This window comes from Mustela erminea, chromosome 10 (genome assembly GCF_009829155.1).
Source record: "Mustela erminea isolate mMusErm1 chromosome 10, mMusErm1.Pri, whole genome shotgun sequence".
Taxonomy (NCBI): Eukaryota; Metazoa; Chordata; class Mammalia; order Carnivora; family Mustelidae; genus Mustela; species Mustela erminea.
In genome coordinates, this window is record NC_045623.1 from 64335281 (window position 1) to 64357627 (window position 22347).

Consider the following 22347-nt stretch of genomic DNA (forward strand, 5'->3'; position numbering starts at 1 on the left):
AAAATCACAGAAGTGGAAGCAATTAACTTTGCCGAGGGGAATCCAAATTGATTTCACAATGGAGGTCATATGTAAACAGAATTTTAAAGGATGAATGGAAGTCTGTCAGGTCAAAAGAGACAGAAATGGCATCAGAGGCAGTAATATAAATTAGAACATCAAGGCATAAAATACATGTTATGTTTGATGAAGAAGGAAAAGCTGAGTGTAGCTGAAGTGGGTGTGGTGGTAAGTGCAGGAGTGAAACCTCAGAGTAGGAAAAGGAGCCTGCTTAGGAAGGGCCTTAAAGGATTTGCTACCTCAAGGAAAAAGTATGGGAAACAATCTGAAATATTTAAAAGATAAGTGACATGATCAGGTCTGTGTAAAAAGGAAAGCAGAATTCCTATACAATAAGTATTAGAGAGTCTAACATAAGGCAGGCACTCAATTAGTGATACAATTATTAATATTATAAAATGTACATAACAGTAACAAAAAGAAGAATCACCTTATATCTTTGATGGTTGCTCGTTTCAGGGGATCAACCTGCAGCATATGCATCAAAAGAGTGGCAACAGAACGATTGAGATATTCTGGGATATAAAAAACACCCCCTCGGATCTTCTTAAATAATGTAGGTACATGCTCATCATCAAATGGGAGGGTGCCACAAAGAAGGGCATATAAAATAACACCACAGCTCCAGATATCAACTTCAGGACCTGCATACAATCTAAGAGAAAAGAGGACAACACCAACCTGAAATGCAAGTGCCATTTGTTCTCATCCAAGTATACCCGCTTTTGTATACATATGGTGTAGACTCGGTGTATATTCATTTGCAAGCCTTCAATGAAGTCCATGGCCACACCTCAACACTCAATTGTTCGCCATAAAAAATTAGTCTCAGCAGTTACTATTCAAGCTTTCCAAAAGAAAATGTTACTTTGTCACAAATTCACAACTTACTAATTAACTAATTAAAAAATATAAAACTTACTATGGTTGGTTTTCTTTTAAAGGAAACATCAAAGTAAATGACCATAAACTTGAAAAAATACTACCATAGTGTTTAGGCTAAATCCTTTTATCACAAAACTATAAGAAACAAAATTGCATATAAAATAGAATTTTCATCCCTGATGTGCCTATTTTAAAGAGTTTCTGAAGAATTAAAGTGCTGAACTAGTCCTGCAGCAATCTCTTTGACAGTATTTGTCCTGTATCATGTTATCCTGAGTACGACTTTTATTCTAATCACTTGTTAGATTAGCTCATGGAACTAAGATTAGCTTTGTTCCACATAACCTATGTCTGTCTAGAATATTATTTCTTTTTTTCTCTCACCTTTCTGCAGTAGTAAAATGCCTCTGATACCCCACTGACAAATTCAAACCTGGGTCTGAAGTAACAAAGGAAATCTCTACAATTCCAATTAAAAGAATATAAGCCATTTCAAAAAATTGCTGCCCCTCATTTATATCATTTGTGGTACTTGTCCAAAACTCCTATACCTGCTCCTTGCGATAATACCTTTTCTTTATTTTCTCTCAGCTAATTCGGTTAACTTTTTAAATCAGACATTGGTCACTGTAAAAGTCTTCTGTTTACCACTGCAATCTGTGTAAATATTTTTTGAATATACCAATGAGTAAGTTCCAATCCCTACTTAAACAGTTTAATTTCAGGAATGACAATACTATCCCTGAAAAATCTCATTCTTCTCAAGACAAAACATAAAATTATACTCTATACAGTACCTTATAAAAGAATATATAAATTATTATTTAAGGACTGTGTCTGGTAAGTAAATGATGACATTAAATTTAACAAATGCTTTCTCTTATCCATACTTTCCCAAAATGAAGAAAATCATGATTTGTTTCAGTCATTTTTTTTTTAAATGGAAGAACTCCTTAAATATACTCATAACAAAATCTAAACCAAATGTTTAAAAAATTGTTTAATATAATTGTTCTCTCTTCAACAATGGAACAATTAAAGGGACAATTTGTTCCTATTATGTTAACAATCTCATCCTCTGAACAGAACATATTTTAATTAAATGTTATTAGAATGAACAAAAGATTATAAAGAGCTTACTCTCTCTACTGATCTACTATTACCTGCCTGAGATGACTTCAGGTGCTGCATAATTTGGAGACCCACAACTAGTTCGCAGAAATTCACCATCTGACATCATATTAGACAATCCTGAAAATAAGAGTAATATTTACTTTGTGCTAGATATTTTTATACATAGACATAGATAAATGCATGAAGAAAAATGTCAAGTCTTCAATGTTTTGTATATCATATTTTATAATTATTTTTAAAACAGTGGCAAGCACTTGAGAGACTAGAAGAAGACTATTTCAGAGTGCTTACACTCTGACAAAAAAGATAACGCACATCACATATGATTGGAATTAAATTCCTTTTCTAACTAAAAATGTTGATTCACTTGGGTCACCTGGATGGCTGTTGGCTGAGCATCCGACTCTTGGTTTTGGCTCAGGTCATGATCTCAGGGTTGTGGGATCAAGCCCCATGTTGGGCTCCATACTCTCAGAAAATCTGCTTGGGATTCTTTCTCTCCCCACTTCCAAGGCCCTTCCCCCAACTGGTGCTCTCTCCAAATAAATTAACCTTTTATAAAAAATGTTGATTCATTTCACAAATATGAGGTTATTCTAAATTACATGAACTTTTCCAAACATAAAAGCATCAAAATATTATTTATCCATTTCTACAGTTGAAAGAAAGAGATAGAGACCATTACTTTTTATCCTGTACTTTCAAAGCCTTTTAAAACAATCTCTAAGTAGAAAACAGACATGCTCCAATTTATAAAGATTACATTCCAAAAGCTTTTAGTTTGGAAAGCTTTAATTCAACATAGAAAAAATAATCTATGGGGCGCCTGGGTGGCTCAGTGGGTTGAAACCTCTGCCTTCGGCTCAGGTCATGATCCCAGGGTTCTGGGATCAAGCCCCGTGTCAGGCTCTCTGCTCAGCGGGGAGCCTGCTTCCCTCTCTCTGTCTCTGCCTGCCTCTCTGCCTACTTGTGGCCTCTGTCTGTCAAATAAATAAATAAATAATCTTTAAAAAAAAAAAGAAAAAATAACCTATGGAACCAAAAATCTAGTTGAAGTATCATACTAAAGAGTTTTGTGATTTAGAGAAGGAAGAGAAATAAGAAAACTAGTTTCCTAGTTTTTAGATTAAAGACAAGGTACAGACAAAGAGTTTACATAAGCAACACTGAACTCGGCACATTTCCATCTGTCTTTCTATAACCTCTTACTTCCTAATCCTTTTGCCAAACACCCTACTATGGTACTCTTTCCAGGAATATTTACCCCAGAAACTGTTTGGTGCATTTAAATTTACATTTTGTTTTTTGTTTTATACCTGACAAAAACTCCTATTCTTTCTAGCAAGTAGTTAGATTTTACACTGAAGTCAACCCTTGATCAAATGGGAAAGGCTGTAAGACTTCAAAACTGCACGCAAATTTTCAGGTATTTCTCTTTAAGTGCATTCATCAAAGGAAGTGCCCATATTTTCATTAGATTTTCCAAAGAGTTTGTGACCCCTCCCCCCAAAAAAGACAGGTTTTCCTTTAGGAGAAAATGCATATTAAATAGACGTACCTTGAAAATGGCCCGCTAAACTTCTCTAGAACCATGTGCATTTTTAAAATTGTGTTTAAATGAACCTAACAAACCAACATGGAGACTGTGCATTAACCCCTTTTTCATGGTATCAGATTTATAAAATTGAAACTGCAAGTTCATAGTTCTTCAATAGTTGCTACTGACACACTTTAAAAGGCAACTAGTTCATTTCTGAACAACTATGGAGTTACATACCAAAATCGGCTATCTTGGCATTCATGTGAGCATCCAACAGCACATTCTCTGGTTTCAGGTCTCGATGAACCACCATATGCCTATGGCAGTAATCCACAGCTGACAGAATCTGCTGAAAGAGCCGCCTTGCTTCCACCTCTTCAACCTAGCAAGTATAAAAGAAGCTGCACTAAGAATATTTGAGACATGTACACAGCAAGAGTTTTAGTTTCATAATCAGCCCAAATGTAACTGAGCAAGCTAATTAAATCAGGCTAGAATTCTCAACAAATCAGACAAAGAAACCAGAAACTTGCATTAGAGTTCAACATGTCAATCAATAAGGTTCTTTTTTTGCTCCTAGGCTAGGAAGATTTAATTTTCAATTAATATTACTAAATTTGTACAATGTTTTAGGCAATCAACAAGTAAAACATAATGTAAAACAGAACTTATGTGAAAGTGCTAAGAAAAGGAAATCCTTGAAGCTTCAACATAATGTTATGGAACAGATTTTTCACTGACATCATGTTGGCAATTAAGTGGAATATGTTCCCTAAAATCACTATTTTTTTTAAAGATTTTATTTACTTGCCAGAATGATGGCAAGAGAGGGAATACAAGCACAGAGGTGTGGGGGAGAGGCAGAAGCAGGCTTCCCTCTGAGCAGGCAGCCCCATGTGGCCTGGGATCATGACCTAAGCCAAGGCAGACACTTAATGACTGAGCCACCTAGGGTCCCCAAATCAGTATTTTGAAAGGTATATACGTATATTTTTAAGATTTTATTTATTTATTTGAGAGAGCGAGAGAGCAGGGGGAGGGGCAGAGGGCAAAGCAGTCTCCTCTCTGAGCAGGAAACCCGACAACCCCGGGATCATGACATGAACCAAAGGCAGATGCTTAACCAAATGAGGCACCAGGTGCCCCAAAAGATGTATATTATTTTAAGATTTTATTTTTAAGCAATCTCTATACCCAGTGTGGGGCTTGAACTTACAACCCCAAGTTTCAGAATCTATGCTCCATCAATTGAGCCTGCCAGGCACCCCTGGAAGGTATATTTTTTAAGAAAGAAAAAATGTCTAATATTCTGTATCTTTAGTTGGTCTTTATCACAGAAGCAACCCTGACTTTGAAGATATCTTTGTGGTTTGCTATTTCCTACTATCCTCTTCTTAGCTTAGGGGCTTACTGTACTAGATAATAAATTACTCACCCGTCCATGTTTACAGATGTAGTCAAATAATTCACCACCAGACACATATTCCATTACCATAAAAAAATCTGTTGGAGTGCTGATCACCTGGTATCTTTTTTGTAAATGAAAAAAATGATAAAAAAAATGTTAGTTTTTAAAAAATTAAGCTGGTAATATTATTGCTACAATTTTGTATTCCAATGTTTTATAATATTTTAAGACAGCAACAAATTATGTTATCAAAACAATCACAGAGATATAAACACAGCCTTACAAAATTCTCTGCTTTCTGAGGTTTATGGACTTCTCTTCAGATCCTCCCTTTCATGTTTACAAAATCTTTGAAATCCTTCATTCTTCAACAACTAAGCATTCATTTCTCCATTTAAACAAAAAAAATTTTTATGGTCCATAGAGATCAGGTATCATATTTAAACATAATTTAAAAATATTCTTGCTAAGCCTAAATGATACCACAAGAGATTTAATCAGTGAAATGCAGAAAGTGGTCAAATGACATTTTCTCCAACAAACAAAATGTGAGGAAAGGAAAGGGGGAAGGGAAGCTATAGATTTACAGTAAATCAAGAGACATACTGACCTACTGTCAAGAGACATACTGACATACTGATGAGTTTGCAGATTAAAATAGTAATATTTAGGATTTGCTTCAAAATAATTTGTGATGGGAGAAGTGGGAAGAAGCAGATAAAACAATACACTGGCAACTGCTGAAGCCAAATGACAAATACATGAGGCTTCATCACTTTGCTTTTGTATATATTAAAAACATTCCATAATGGGTGGGGCATATGGGTGGCACAGTCAGTTAAGCAACAAACTCTTAGTTTCAGTTCGGGTCATAACCTTAGGATCCTGAGATCAAGCCTGGCATTAGGCTCCAGGCTCAGCATGGAGTCTGCTTCAGCTTCTCTCTCGCCCTCTGCCTTTGCCCCTCCCATGTGCTCCCTCTCACTTTCTCTCTCAAATTAATAAATCTTAAAAAAAAAAAGTTCCATAGTAAGAAATTAAGTAGAGAGATGAATGTATTTTTTTTTTTTATTTACTTCTAGGCATTTAAAGCTGAGACCATTAAAAAGTGAGACTCAAAAAAAAAAAAAAAAAAAAAAAGGACTCATAGCTGTATTTGAAAAAAATTTTATTAGAAGACAACTTCCCGGGGCACGTGGGTGGCTCAGTGGGCTAAAGCCTCTGCCTTCGGCTCAGGTCATGATACCAGGGTCTTGGGATCGAGCCCCGCATCGGGCTCTCTGTGAAACAGGGAGCCTGCTTCCCTTCCTCTCTCTTTGCCTGCCTCTCTGCCTACTTGTGATCTCTGTCAAATAAATAAAATCTTTAAAAAAAAAAAAAAAAAGACAACTTCCCGGGGCGCCTGGGTGGCTCAGTGGGTTAAGCCTCTGCCTTCGGCTCAGGTCATGATCTCAGGGTCCTGGGATCAAGCCCCACATGGGGCTCTCTGCTTGGCAGGAAGCCTGCTTCCCCCTCTCTCTGCCTGACTCTCTGCCTACTTGTGATCTCTCTCTCTCTCTCTCTCTCTCTCAAATAAATAAACAAAATCTTAAAAAAAAAAAAGACAACTTCCCCCCATATATCCAATTTTACCAAAGTTTTAAAAACAAATTAAATACAATTAATGTTTTAACTGAAGGTTACATTTAACACACATAAATGAACAACTGACTGACTTTTTAAATAGTTTGCTTTGTTTATAAAGGATTATCTATAATCTAGTTGATTATAAGCAATATCTAACTTATACTGAGTTACTATTTAGAGACACGAAGTATGTAGTTTCTGCATGGCTTACAGGCACCCAGTGAAGGCAGAAAAGGAGCTGAAAAGTGACCCTGATGTTACCCTTTAGAAGGTCTCAGAAGCAGGAGACCTTTGTGGTAAATTAGTCCACCCAGATGGGGTACCTTTAATTAATATGCACAACAGCAATTTTGTGCTACATGGTGGTTCTGGTTACTATTAAAGAGGAAAGAAAAAAGGGCCAGGTCGTTGGTGATATAACTACATACTGCACATTTTAAAAAAAGACACATCATGTATGAACACTTAAAAAAAGCAAAATATTAAAGGTATAGTATGAAAATGATTATAGAGTTTCAGAAGAAATACTTCTAATAGCAATCTTCAGTCTTTGGGATGAAAAATGACAAGGTAACTCACTTTATATAAAATAAACTAACATAAATGAGTAATAAGGTTGAAATTACTTCAAATGAACTATGAAAAGGGAATTTTACCTAAGAACTCCAGAAGAAATTGTTCTATAAAAGCAATCTCACCAGGCACCAAACTCTAATTGAAAAAATTGAATTGTGCCAAGAAGGAGTACCTATTCACCTTAATGTAGGCTAATATGATTTATTAACAGACTTCTCCATCACTTTTCTACCCTGTTACATCTTTGGGGCTTATGAGAAAAACAGTGATGAAATTTTAATATATTTAGCTGCTGATTCTTTCAAGTATATCACAGGTCTTCAGTGGATACTGTTGGACTGAACTATTTCATGAAACCTCTTGACTCCACAGTAGCCACTGTCCATGTCACAGGCCAATCTAGAGCAATGAAAATCACAGCCAGCATTACTGAGTACTTGCCATGTGCCAGACACTGAGCTATTAAATAGTGCTATCTACTCTTTGTTGAAAACCTACTTGTCTTGTACTTCATGAGATTGACAGCTCCTCTTTCTACTTGTAGAGCCTACAGCCATTAAGGAAGACACATATTAGACAATAATTCTTTTCAAAAGAATCTGTTCTTCAGTAGTCTCCTAATCAAAAACCAAGAAAACAAAGAGGCAACCCACGGAATGGGAGAAGATATTTGCAAATGACAGTACAGACAAAAGGTTGATATCCAGGATCTATAATGAACTCCTCAAACTCAACACACACAAAAGAGATAATCATATCAAAAAATGGGCAGAAGATATGGACAGACACTTCTCCAATAAAGACATACAAATGGCTATCAGACACATGAAAAACTGTTCATCATTACTAGCCATCAGGGAGATTCAAATTAAAACTACATTGAGATATCACCTTACACCAGTTAGAATGGCCAAAATTAGCAAGACAGGAAACAACATGTGTTGGAGAGGATGTGGAGAAAGGGGAACCCTCTTACACTGTTGGTGGGAATGCAAGTTGGTGCAGCCTCTTTGGAGAACAGTGTGGAGATTCCTCAAGAAATTAAAAATAGAACTTCCCTATGACCCTGACATTGCACTCCTAGGTATTTACCCCAAAGATACAGATGTAGTGAGAAGAAGGGCCATCTGTACCCCAGTGGTTATAGCAGCAATGGCCACGGTCGCCAAACCGTGGAAAGAACCAAGATGCCCTTCAACGGATGAATGGATAAGGAAGATGTGGTCCATATACACTATGGAGTATTATGCCTCCATCAGAAAGGATGAATACTCAACTTTTGTAGCAACATGGACGGGACTGGAAGAGATTATGCTGAGTGAAATAAGTCAAGCAGAGAGAGTCAATTATCATATGGTTTCACTTATTTGTGGAGCATAACAAAAAGCATGGAGGACATGGGGAGTTAGAGAGAAGGGGGTTGGCGTAAATTGGAAGGGGAGGTGAATCATGAGAGACTATGGACTCTGAAAAACAATCTGAGGGGTTTGAAGTGGCTGGGGGGTGGGAGGTCGGGGTACCAGGTGGTGGGTATTATAGAGGGCACGGATTGCATGGAGCACTGGGTGTGGTGAAAAAATAATGATACTGTTATGCTGAAAATAAATAAATGAAAAAAAAAAGATTAAAAAAAATAGAACTATTAAAAAAAAAAAAATCTTCAGGGGGTTCCCATTGCTCTTTGGTCCCAAGTAAATCATGCCCCTGCCTGAGTCTGTACTGTTTCCTCTTTGATGTCCCACCGTTGCCCTGTGTATTTCTTTCTTTCACTTAATTGTACTGCATTTCCTTCTGCCACAGAATCTTTGTATAAGCAGTTTCTGCTAACCTGAATCCCATACCTGACCTGTACTCCGCCCTTTAACAGTCTGCCAGTCATCCTTTCTAGCTTCGCTTAAAGGTCACTTCTTTAAGTCCAAGTCAGCCTTTTTTGCTTGCACAAAAGCATTTCGTTAGCTTCAGAACATGTGTCTCAGTTTGTGATTAGACAATGATTGGGTGTGGACCTAGCAAAGTATCTGTAATCAAGTAGGCATTTAAGTAAACATATAAAGAAGCACTTTTAAATAATGTGAGCAGATTGGAGGAAAACCAGAATAATCTGAAACAGAAATTACTGCAACAATACGACAAAAATTCAATGAATAAAATGTCAATTAACCAGAATGAGGCCGAGAAAAAAGGAAACATGATTTTTAAAATAAAGAAATCCAAATCCAGCTTCATATTGGGACTTAGGGAAAAAGGCAAATTCCAGGATTATGTTCTTAAATCTAGCCAAGTAAGCCAAATTTTTGTGCCCTCCAAAATAATAATAACATTGAAGCATTATAAGAAATCCAATAATGAAATTCATATATATAATACAATAATAAACTAACATGCTTTAAAAAATTTTTTTCAGAAACAAGTATTTCTAATTAATAAAATAAAATTCAAATATCCACAAAAACCTCAAGCATTCTCCAGCTGACCAAGTTATATGCATCTTTAGGCAATATCCATTTATATAGCATATAGAACTCAGGAAAAATCTTTCCAAAGTTAGGCAAAAGTCAGTATTCATGAGTATGCCTTTTTGATAGTTATACCCATAGAGATTTCAAAATATTATTTCTATAGCTTCATATACAGAATAATATGTTTCTTTATTTAGAAATCAGTTATTAAAGAAATGTAATCATTATCCTTGGTTCATGGCACCTGTCTTTACTGGTCCTTGAATGGCATACTTTTATTTAGTTAATTACTATTTTTAATATTATAATAAGCACCTACAAACCCATCACCCAAACAAAAAACCTAGGACCTCAACAATACCTTCCATCTAACCATACAGTGGAGTTGTCTTCCCCCTCCCACTGCTTCTCCTCAACCAAGTTACCCATCATCCTGAATCCCCTTCCTGCTTCCCTTGCTTTCTCTTTTATACAGTTTATATATATGTACATATATATGTGTGTATATACATATGTGTGTGTGAGGGTATCCCCCTGTCTTCATATATATGTAAAATTCATATTCTTATGTATATTTTTATTTTAATTGCTCTTAGCTTTATATATTTTTTTAAGATTTTATTTATTTATTTGTTAGAGTGAGCACAGACAGAGTGGCAGGCAGAGGCAGATGGAGAAGCAGGCTCCCGCTGAGCAAGGAGCCAGATGTGGGACTCGATCCCAAGACACTGGGATCATGACCTGAGCTGAAGGCAGTGGCTTAACCAACTGAGCCACCCAGGGGTCCCAATTGCTCTTAGCTTTAAAAAAGGGTATGATGTGGGCCCCCTGGCTGGCTCAGACAGTTAAGTGTCGGACTCTTGACTTCAGATCAGGTCATGATTTCAGGGTCCTGGGATAGAGGAAGTATTGGGCCCCACACTCACCCCAGCAAGGAGTCTCCTTAAGGATTCTCTCTCTCCCTCTCCTCTGCTCCTCCCTCCGCTTGCATGCCCTCTCTCAAATAAATAAATCTTTAAAAAAATAAAAATAAAAAAGAGTATCAGGATATATGTATTATTTGGGGACCTGTTTTATTGAGATTCATCCACATTGTTGTGTTTGCTAGTTATCTGATGTGACCAATGTATAAAATTTCATTGTATTTATTTATCTACTCTCCTGTTAACTGAGAAGCTATTTATTCTTTCAATCTAGGGCTATTTATTCATCCAATCTAGGGCTATTTATTTACCCACTCTACCACCAGAGGGTAAATTGTTGCCACATTTTGCTATTATAATAGTGCTGCTGTAAACATTCATGTATGCGGCAAATTTTCTCTTTGATATATACCTATGAGTGGAATTGCTGAGTCATAGTTCATGTGAATGTCCAATTATAAGAGGTAATGCCAACTATTTTCCAAAAAGATTTGAGTAATACTAAAATCCTTACAAAGTTTGTGGATTTATATTTTCTCCAACTCCTGCAAAATATCATACACATTTCTTATTAAATGCTCACTCCTGCATCCTTTCCATTTTTATTAAATTGATCATGCTTTATTTATGCATGGATATACAGAATAAATCAGTATCTTTTCTAACACTCTAGAGTACAAGATTATTAATATGCCTTGATGATTAACTTCATAAAAAGTACATTTTCGATCAATTCACACTGAATGTGGCTTTCAGACACTCTGTAAGGAGATCTGTATGTATCTCTAAAAAATAATCGCCTTAGGGGCGCTTGGATGGCTCAGTGGGGTAAAGCCTCTACCTTTGGCTCAGGTCATGGTCCCAGGGTCCTGGGATCAAGCCCCACATCAGGTTCTCTGCTCAGTGGGGAGCCTGCTTCCCCCTTTCTCTCTGCCTGCTTCTCTGCTTGATTGTGATCTCTGTCAAATAAATAAATAAAATCTTTAAAAAAAAATCACCTTAAAAAATGTATGTGTATATACCTATGCATACTACTGTCATGTACAAATGTAACAAATCATGAATGTCATCATATATCCCATCAGGTTTCCTGATTAGCTTTTATAACGCTTTTCTGGTATTTGTTTTAATATTTTGATTGAATTAGGATCCAACTATAATCTATACATTGTAACTGATTGACATATCTCATGTTTCTTTTAATTTATAGGGCTGATCCTCCACCTGTTTTTTTTTTTCCTCATGCATTCATTTGTTGAAGAAGCCGGTTGACTTGTCCTGCAGAGGATTCCATGGTCTCATTTGACTGATCCATCCTCTATGGCAACATAAGGTACAGTTTATAGCACCCTCTTAGATCTACAGACTAGATCAGATTTCATTTTGATTTTTATTTTCCTTTGAAAGACTAGATGGTACTGGGCACCTCCAAGCAAAGGCATATAATGTCTGTCTTTCTTTTTTGAGGAATTAGCAGCTATTGCTGATCAGATCCTCAATTTATTAATTCACAAGGAAAATTTAAATGCTGGCCAATTTGCATAGTCTGATAATATATTATGATCTAAAGGAAATCCTCACTCAAAATCTCCTTCCTCAAAAACTCCACTGTCTCTGAAGTACAGGCCATCAGATTACACACCCAATACCTTTTTTTTGTTATAGTCATCAACCTAACTCTCCCCACTCCCTTTCATTCTGACTTAATGTCTTTTTCCCCCATTGCTACTGTTGTACATGATACACACATGGATGACCTGTACAATATATGGCCTCTAGTTTCCTTGACCGCTTCATCATCCACCATACCCAGCCACTCACACCATGGTCATTTACTATCAAACACTAACTCTTCCAATTATTCTTCCCACCTACTAAAGGACTTGGTTTCTACAATTAGCTCTTCTTTCTCCTGTACCAGTCTCTCCATCTTGACCAAAGTATCCCCTTTGGTGTACAATCATTCTATAACATCTTTCATCTTAAAAAAAAAAAAAAAAAAAAGACAACAAGCCCTGTTTAGAACCCACATTTCCTCTCATTACCACTATTTCTCTCCTTACCTTTTAATAAAATTCCTGAATTGCATATTATTACTAAGTCCCCTTCTTCAGCTCAAATTCTCTCCTAACCCCCTCAAAACAGGATTTTGCTTTCATCATTACAATAAACTGGCCCTTTGGAAAGACACTAGCAACCTCCACCTTGCCATATCTAATGGGTCAATTCTCAGTCTCATCTTACTCAATACTCAGCAGTATAAGGAACAGCTAATAATCTTTCTTTCTTCAAATATATTCTTTACTTGGCTTCAAGATACCATATTCTCCTGGTTTTCCTCCAACCTCTGAACTGTTCATTTTCATTCTCCTTTGGTGGTTCCTCCTCATCTTGGACATCTTAATATCATTACGCCCTAGAGATCAATCCATAGACTTCTTGTTTATCTATACTCACATCCTTGGTGATCTTATTCAGTCTTCGGACTCTAAATATCTTAAGTACCATCTACATGCTGATGACTTTCAAATTTATCTCTATCTTAAACCTGCCCCCTTAACTCTGGAGTCATATATTCAATAACCTATTTATAGCTCTACTTAGATGCCTAATAAGTATCTCAACGTCACAAAACCAAAATCAAATTCTTGATACCATCCTCCAATACCCCACACCTCAAACTTGTTTCTCCCATAATCTCCTCCATTTCACTTAATAGCAACTCTATTCTTTTCTCCCCAAGCCAGATAACCATGGAGTCAATCACTGCCTTCTCTTTTTTCACAACCCTCATCTAATCTCTAAGCAAATAATGTTACCCTACCTCAAAAGTATATAGAGAAGATAGTTACTTCTCAACATCCTCCAGACTTTGCTCTATTCTAAGCCAACAACTCTTCTACTCCACAGTACTGCAACTGATTCCTAATTGGTTTCCCTGCTTCAATATAAGTCAGGTCATATCAGACCTCTGATCAAAACCTTCTAATGGCTTCCCATTTGGCTCAGAGTAAAAGCCTAAGTCCTTACAATGGTTTATAATACCCTACAAAATCTGGTTCCCCTTTATGTCTCTGTCCTCATCTCTTAGTACAATCTCTTAGTACAATTCCTCCTAGATCACTTTGCTCCCTTGATCTCTCCACCTCAGAGCCTTTATGTTCCCTCTATTTGTTATTTTCCTCCTCCAGATAATCTGCATGGCATATTCCCTCACCTTTTCATGGTCTAACTTACAATTTATTTTACTAACTTAAGTTTCATTGTCTACCTACTCATTGCCTCTCACCCCCCGCCGCCCCATTATACCCATACACGTGAACAGAAGCTCCAGAGCAGCAGAGATTTTGCTGTCATCTTTTTGTTTGCCAGTATATCCCGAGTGACTCAGTGGTGTCATTTGCTAAATGAAGGGATGAAAAAGCTAAATTTCTGGCCTCGCCTTCCTCCATTTTCCTACACATATTCTATTGGCCAGCCAAACAAGACAGCTGCTCCCAACATAGCATGTTCTTTATATTTTCATTATTTTGCTCTTATTGTCCTCATAGAACCATCAGGGCTTTGTTCAATTGGCACCTCTTTACTTATATATGCTGTAAGTAATTAGTAAATACCTATTACTGTACTAGGTGCTAGGGACATAAAGATGACATCTAATATCTCCATTTAGACGTCTAATGGGATTCTCAACTTAACATGGCTAAAACAAGTATCCTTAATATCCACCTGTACCCCAACATGACTCTCCACCATTCTTCCTACCTCAAAAAATAGCCTCATTATCAGCACTTAGTTGCTCAAGCCAAAATAAAAAATCCCATTGCTTAGCCTCCCTCTCAAAAAACAAAAAACCCCCGAAAACTTCAGTTACTTTATTAACCTCAGTAACTCATTAACTTAACCTACAAAATATTTATATTGAATCCATAGATTTCTCTCCACTTAGACCAATGGTATCAAATAGAACTTTCTACAATGATAGAAATGTTTTAAATAGCCTTACAATAGTCATTAGCCACACATTGCTATTAAACACTTGAAATATGGTTTGTTTGACTAGAGAATGAAATATTTTAATTGATTTAAATTTATGCTACATGTAGCCAGTGGCCACTGCACTGGACAGCACAAATCTATAGACTGTCACTTTGGTTAAAGCCACCATAATCATAATCTCTTAGTTGGACTACACGACAACAGATTCCTAACTGGTCTGGTTCCACTTCTGCCTCCATACCCGTTCTATACTATAGTAACATCATTACACTAGATGGCTAGATCTTAATAATCTCTCAGGTTTTAGCTCAAACACCAACCCCCAGTGAGGCCTTCCCACAACTTAATCTGAATTAGTGCTTACTGCTTGCTAGTCACACCCTAGAACAGTAGTACTACCTTTCATTCTCCTCAAAGCACTTATCACTGCCTAAAGTAATGCTGTTAACTTGTTTACTCACTATCTAGAACTGTTAGATAGATCTAGAACAGAGGCTCCATAAAGGCAGAAACCTTGTCTTTCACTATCATATGCCCAATGCCTAGAACAGTTCCTGTTAGATACTAGGTAATCAGTAAAAGTGTGCTAAATAAAAGAAAAAACAAACATAATTCCTGCTTCTAAAGAACTTGGTCTTGTGGGGGATACTAATAAAAACAAATGAGCAGGCGCAAAATAATGTCAAGGGCCTTAGAAAGGCTGACTCCTGTGGTACACAGACAATGATGCCTAACATAGACTCACAGAGTCACCTGTAAAGGCTAAGACCTAAATGGCAAATTGGAATTGGAAGCTTAGGGAAACGGAGGTGTGGGAAAAGCTTTCTAGGCAGAAACAATAGCTGAAGGACAATATGCAAAAGACAGTGGTGACAATAAAAGCAGAAAGAAATAGACTAAGAAGATATTTAGGGAAAGGGGCTGCAGAACTCAATGATTAATTATATGTACAGATGAGAGAAACAGAATTAAAGATGAGCCCCAAGTTTTAGGCTAGAAAATTGCATGAATGGTATTGTCACCCAAAACAAAACAAAACATTGGGATGCCTGGGTGGCTCAGTCATTAAGTATCTGACTTCAGCTCAGGTCATGACCCCAGGGTCCTGGGATTGAGCTCAGCCTCAGGCTCCCTGCTCAGCAGGAAGCCTGTTTCTCCCTCACCACTCCCCATTTAGGTACCCTCTCTCACTTCTCTGTCAAGTAAATAAATAAAATCTTTAAAAACAAAACAAAACAGAACAGAACAGAAAAAGTCTGGGAAAGAAAAAAAAGTTCAATTTAGTTTCAAATGATTCTATGACTTAAGAAGGGAAACATTCAATAAAGAGTTCAGTAAGTGTGTTCAGGATTCAGGAGAAATAGCTGGCTCAGAAATAATAGTTTTGGAAATCTTTAGCACAAAGATGACAAAAGACAACCATCATAATAGATGGGGTCAACCAAAGGTGGTTCACTAACATTACTCTAGCTCACAATGCTGACATGCATCAATATTTAATGGCTATGAAGATAAAGAGGCCCATAAAAGAGAGTCTTAAGAGGAGAAGAGAATGAAAAAAGAAAATCAGAACACTGTGATGTTATAGAAACCCAGAGAATACAACATTTTAAGGAGGTGATGGTGAACAATGTTAAAGAGCTGTCTACAGGTTGAGTAAGATAAAACTTTAAAAAAAGTGAACAGACAAAACTAGGTCTACCAAATAAGTAAGTACTAATCTGATTCATTGAAGTGAAGTTCTCTAAAGCTGGAAAAGAACAGCAACTAAAACCTAAACGCAGCAGAAGAAGAGAAATGATAAAAATCAGAGTAGAAATCAATGAAATAAAAAGCAAAAAAACAGCAGAATATCAACAAAACTAGAAGCTGGTTCTTTGAAAGATTTAATGAGACTGATAAACCCCTGGCCAGAATTTTCAAAAAGAAAAGAGAAAGGACCCAAATTAATAAAATCCTGAATGAAAGAGGAGTGATCCCAACCAACACCACAGAAATACAATTATAAGAACATATTATGGGGGGGCACCTGGGTGGCTTCGGGGGTTAAAGCCTCTGCCTTCAGCTCAGGTCATGATCTCAGGGTCCTGCGGTTGAGCTCCGAATCAGGCTCTCTGCTCAGCAAGGAGCCTGCTTCCCTCTCTCTCTATGCTTGCCTCTCTGCCTGCTTGTGATCTCTGTCTGTCAAATAAATAAATAAATAAATAAATAAGAACATATTATGGGCAACTATATGCCAGCAAATTAGACAATCTGGAAGAAATGGATGCACTCCTAGAGACATATTAAACTACCAAAACTGAACCAGGAAGAAATAGAAAACCTGAACAGACCCATAACCAGCAAGGAAATTGAAGCAGTCATCAAAGACCCCCCAATAAACAAGAGCCCAGGGCCAGATGTACAAAACATTTAAAAAAGAATTAATACCTATTCTTCTGAAACTGTTCCAAAAAACAGAAATGGAAGGAAAACTCCAAAATCATTTTATGAGGCCAGCATTACCTTGATCCCAAAACCAGACAAGGAGAATTACAGACCAATATCCCTGATGAACATGGATGCAAAAACTCTCACCAAAATACTAGACAATAGGATCCAACAGTACATTAAAAGGATTACTCACTACAACCAAGTGGGATTTATTCTGGGCTGTAAGGTTGGTTCAACATCCGCAAATCAATCAATGTGATACAATACATTAATAAAAGAAAGAACAAGAACCATATGATACTCTCAGTAGATGCAGAAAAAGCATTTGACAAGTACAGCATTCTTTCTTTTTTTTTTTTTTAAGATTTTATTTATTTTTATTTGACAGACAGAGATCACAAGTAGGCAGAGAGGCAGGCGGAGAAAGAGAGGAGGAAGCAGGCTCCCCGCTGAGCAGAGAGCCCGATGCGGGCCTCGATCCCAGGACCCTGAGATCATGACCCGAGCCGAAGGCAGCGGCTTAACCCACTGAGCCACCCAGGCGCCCCGACAGCATTCATCTTGATCAAAACTCTTCACACTGTACAGAGAGAAGGTACATACCTCAATATCATAAAAGCCATCTATGAAAAACTCACAGCAAATATCATTCTCAATGGAGGAAAACTGAGAGCTCTTCCCCTAAGGTCAGGAACACAGCAGGGTTGTCCACTATTACCACTGCTATTCAACATAATACCAGAAGTCCTAGCATCAGCAATCAGACAACAGAAAGACATAAAAGGCATCTGAATTAGCAAAGAAGGAGTCAAACTCTCACTCTCTGCAGATTTTATGACACTTTATGAGGAAAACCCAAAAGACTCTACCCCAAAACTGCTAGAACTCATACAGAAATTCAGTAAAGTATCAGGATATAAAATCAATGCACAGAAATCAGTTGCATTTCTATACACCAACAATAAGACAGAAGAAAGAGAAATTAAGGAGTTGATCCCATTTACAGTTGTACCCCAAACCATAAGATGCCTAGGAAAAAACCTAACCAAAGAGGCAAGGAATCTGTACTCATAAAACTATAAAGTACTCATGAAAGAAATTGAGGAAGACACAAAGAAATGTTCCATGCCCATGGATTGGAAGAACAAATATTGTGAAAATGTCTATGCTACCTAGAGCAATCTACACATTTAATGCAATCCCTATCAAAATACCATCAACTTTTTTTTAAAGAAATGGGACAAGTAATCCTAAAATTTGTATGCAACCAGAAAAGACCCCGAATAGCCAGAGGAATGTTGAAAAAGAAAAGCAAAGCCAGTGGCATCACAATTCCAGACTTCAAGTTCTATTACAAAGCAGCAATCATCAAGACAGTATGGTACTGGCACAAAAACAGACACATAGATCAATAAACAGAATAGAGAGCCCAGAAATGGACCCCCAACTCTACGGTCAACTAATCTTCAACAAAGCAGGAAAGTATGTCCAATGGAAAAAAACAGTTTCTTAAACAAACGGTGTTGGGAAAATTGGAAAACCACATGCAGAAGAATGAAACTGGACCATTTCCTCACACCACACACAAAAGCAGACTCAGAATGGATGAATGATCTATATGTGAGACAGGAATCCATCAAAATACTTGAGGAGAACACAGGCAGCAACCTTTTTGACCACAACCAAAGCAACTTCTTCCAGACGCATCGCCAAAGGCAAGGGAAATAAGGGCAAAAATGAACTATTGGGACTTCATCAAGAGTAAAAGCTTTTGCACAGCAGAGGAAAACAGTCAAAACCAAAAGACAACCGACAGAATGGGAGAAGATATTTACAAATGACTTATCAGATAAAGGGCTAGTATGCAAAATCTATAAAGAACTTATCACACTCAGCACCCAAAGAACAAATAATCCAATCAAGAAATGGGCAGAAGAGGCGCCTGGGTGGCTCAGTGGGTTAAAGCCTCTGCTTTCAGTTCAGGTCACGATCCCAGCATCCTGGGATCAAGCCCCACGTCAGGCTCTCTGCTCAGCGGGGTGCCTGCTTCCCTTCCTCTCTCTGCCTGCCTCTCTGCCTGTTTGTAATCTCTGTCTGTCAAATAAATAAATAAAATCTTTAAAAAAAAAGAAATGGGCAGAAGACATGAACAGACATTTCTGCAAAGAAGACATCCAAATGGCCAACAGACACAAGTCAGGAAATGACAGATGTTGGTGAGGATGTGGTGAAAGGGGAACCCTCCTACACTGTTGGTGGGAATGCAAGCTGGTATAGCCACTCTGGAAAACAGTATGGAGTTTCCTCAAAAAGTTGAAAATAGAGCCACCCTATATTACCCAGCAACTGCACTACTGGGTATTTACCTCAAAGATACAAATGTAGGGATCCAAAAGGGAAGTGTCACCCCAATGTTTACAGTAGCAATGTCCATTATACCCAAACCATGGAAAGAGCCTAGATGTCCATTGATAGATGAATGGATACACACACACACACACACACAATGAAATATTATGCAGATTTCAAAAATGAAATCTTGCCATTTGCAACAGCATGGATGTAACTAGCTGGTATTATGCTAAACGAAATAAGTCAATCAGAGAAAGACAATTATCATATGATCTCACTGATGTGTGGAATTTGATAAACAAGAGGATCATAGGGGAAGAGAGGAAAAAATGAAACAAGATGAAACCAGAGAGGGAGACAAACCATAAGAGATGCTTAATCTCAGGAAACAAACCGAGAGTCGCTGGAGGAAAGGGTGGGTGGGAGGGATGGGGTAGCTGGGTGATGGACATTGGGTAGGGTGAGTGCTGTGAATTGTGTAAGACTGATGAATCACAGACCTGTACCCCTGAAACAAATAATACGTTTTATGTTAATTTTAAAAAAAAAAAAGTGAAGTTCCTTAAGAACTACAGGGAAGAAAAGAAAACGAAGACAAAAATCAACAAATTCTAGTTCATGGGAAAGTTTGGAGTTTCCTTTGATTCCTGTTTACTCTTTTCAATTTTCTCCCAGTGGGATTGTACAATTTGAGTTAATAGAGAAATCGTGCAATAAATATCCTACATTCTTGGTTTTTGGTTTTCAAGCTTTCTTGCTAGAGAAAGTAGAGGCCCATTCTGTAATAAGGGACCATTCTTGGCAGTTAGTCCAAGACTGCACAAAACAAACAAAACCACTAAAAGGATCAGGTCTCTCTCCCTGTTTAAATCACTAACACTGTTAGAGGCTATGTCAATAAGCTTGTTCTATAGCAAGGATACATGAGTACTTTTTCTTTTAATTCAGTCCGCAATTAAAGAGGCAATCTGGCTGAATGGATTAAGCCCAAGGCTGGAAGCCAAAAGCTTTAAACATTAAATTCACCTCTGCTAATTACTTTCTGATCAACCCTGAGAATGTTCTATATCTCCCTCACAAAACAAAATAGCAAATAGTTAAATAATTCTAAACCAGAATAAGATAATTAGCTAAACCAAAATTTGAAATAATAATTACAGAAATGAAGGCAAGAAAACACTGGTAGATTTGACATAAAAAATAAGCTTTTAAATCCTCATGACAGTTGCAACTGCGTACTTACAAAATCTGATTTGCATTTATAGGAACAGAACAGAAACTAGGGCTCATACTCTAAGTGGGAAAAATTTCTCTGGGGTCTTTCAGGGTTGGCATTCTAAAAAGGATGAGGTCAAGAAACAAGATAAACACAGAGATCTCTCCCTTCACACTCATTCTGGAATGTAATACTTTTAGGCTGGCTTTCCAGCTTTCTCCTCTTATAGAAGTGGCTGCTCAGTAAGGAAGAGCAAAGAGATTTAGCTTAGAAGCCACTCAGTAATCAGAATCAAGTCATTATTAACATGGAGTCGAAGTCAGATATAAACTGTTTCGAGTAGGGAAAAAACAGTTTAGAATCCTGCAAGTGGATTGAAGTGAACTGAAAGCTTGTAAGTTACCTATTCCTACTTTAAGCCGATTATCATCAAATACCAGGCATTATACCACTGCAGACACATCCCCATTTTAAAATTAAGGAAACAAAGAATAGGAGAGGTGGGTTACCAAGCTAGTAGCATAATTCTTATGCTAATCTTAAAAAGTCTGCATATACATATTCTGGATCATCTGGAATATAGGTCCTAGACGATAAGCTTGTAATCAATCATGCACTGCCATGATCAGAGACCTCATTTCTTGTTTATGTTGATGAAGTGAACTTCATATGAAGAGGACACTGAAGCTAACTGTTAGAATCCCAGCTACCCAACAGCAGAACAAGCCCCTCCAGAACAAGCCTTCTTGAACAGTTAGGCACATATATATATTGTTGGTAAAATGCACTGAACATACCAATTTGCAACACTTCACTAACAATAAAGGTAGCTAGTATGAGTAAAGACTAAACACATGCTCCCAATCCGAGCAATAATTACTGGATAAGCCACTTGTTTAAGGATTTCAGGAATGCTCCCATATTAGTTTCCTACTGCTGCCATACTTCAAATTTGGTGGCTTAAAACAACAAAAATGTATTATCTTGTAGTTTTATATAAGTCTGACATATCTCACTGGGCTAAAATCAAGATTGGCAGCATGCCTCTAAAAGAAATAATTTTTATTTTCTAATTTTTAGAGAGCCTGCATTTCTTAGCTCATGGCCCTTTTCCTCCATCTTCAAAGTCAACAACAGCCAGTTGCATCCTTCTCACATTTTATCACTCTGACCTCACTTCACTCTCAAATCTCCTTCTGAGCCTTGACTCCCTCTTTCACTTTTAAGGACCACTGTGATTCTACTGGCACACCCAGAAAAACAAAGAAAATCTCCCTATTTTAAGATCAGCTGATTAGCTACTTTAAATCCATCTATAACTTTAATTGCCCTTTGCCATGTAATGTAACATATTCAAAGATTCTAGGGATTAGAATGTCTTGTGGGAGGGGAGCATGATTCAGTCTACCACAGCTACTATGCTAGCCTTGTCCCAAGGCAAATAATGTACCTCTTCAGATTACCTAGCTGTTCCTTGTTGACACTGACATCCAAAGACTGCTCACTAATAAAGTTTAGGCTAAATATAACGTCTGATTATAATGAACTAGCAAACAAAGCCTCAGGGACATTAATGATTTTTTTTTTTTACTTTCAATATTATTTGAATCAAAACATAAATAAGGATGTCCTTCTACTATTTAAATAACAATGATTTGGTTTTTGAAAAACAACATTATTTATCACATTATATTACAGATACTACTTCGAATTTCATTGACTTCATTGTCTTATAT

General features: G+C 37.2%; 1 protein-coding gene across 6 annotated transcripts in view; it reads right to left on the bottom strand.

Annotated features, from left to right (window-relative positions):
• The window catches only part of PRKAA2 (protein kinase AMP-activated catalytic subunit alpha 2), a 67276-nt gene that overhangs the window by 13719 nt on the left and 31210 nt on the right, over positions 1–22347 (bottom strand). For all 6 annotated transcript variants that reach the window (XM_032302019.1, XM_032302021.1, XM_032302023.1 and 3 more), the window contains 4 exons: positions 5055–5148; positions 3857–4001; positions 2109–2196; positions 491–715 (listed from right to left, as the gene is read on the bottom strand). In XM_032302019.1, the coding sequence (XP_032157910.1) occupies positions 491–715; positions 2109–2196; positions 3857–4001; positions 5055–5148 (552 nt within the window). The remainder of the gene's footprint in view (positions 1–490; positions 716–2108; positions 2197–3856; positions 4002–5054; positions 5149–22347) is intronic.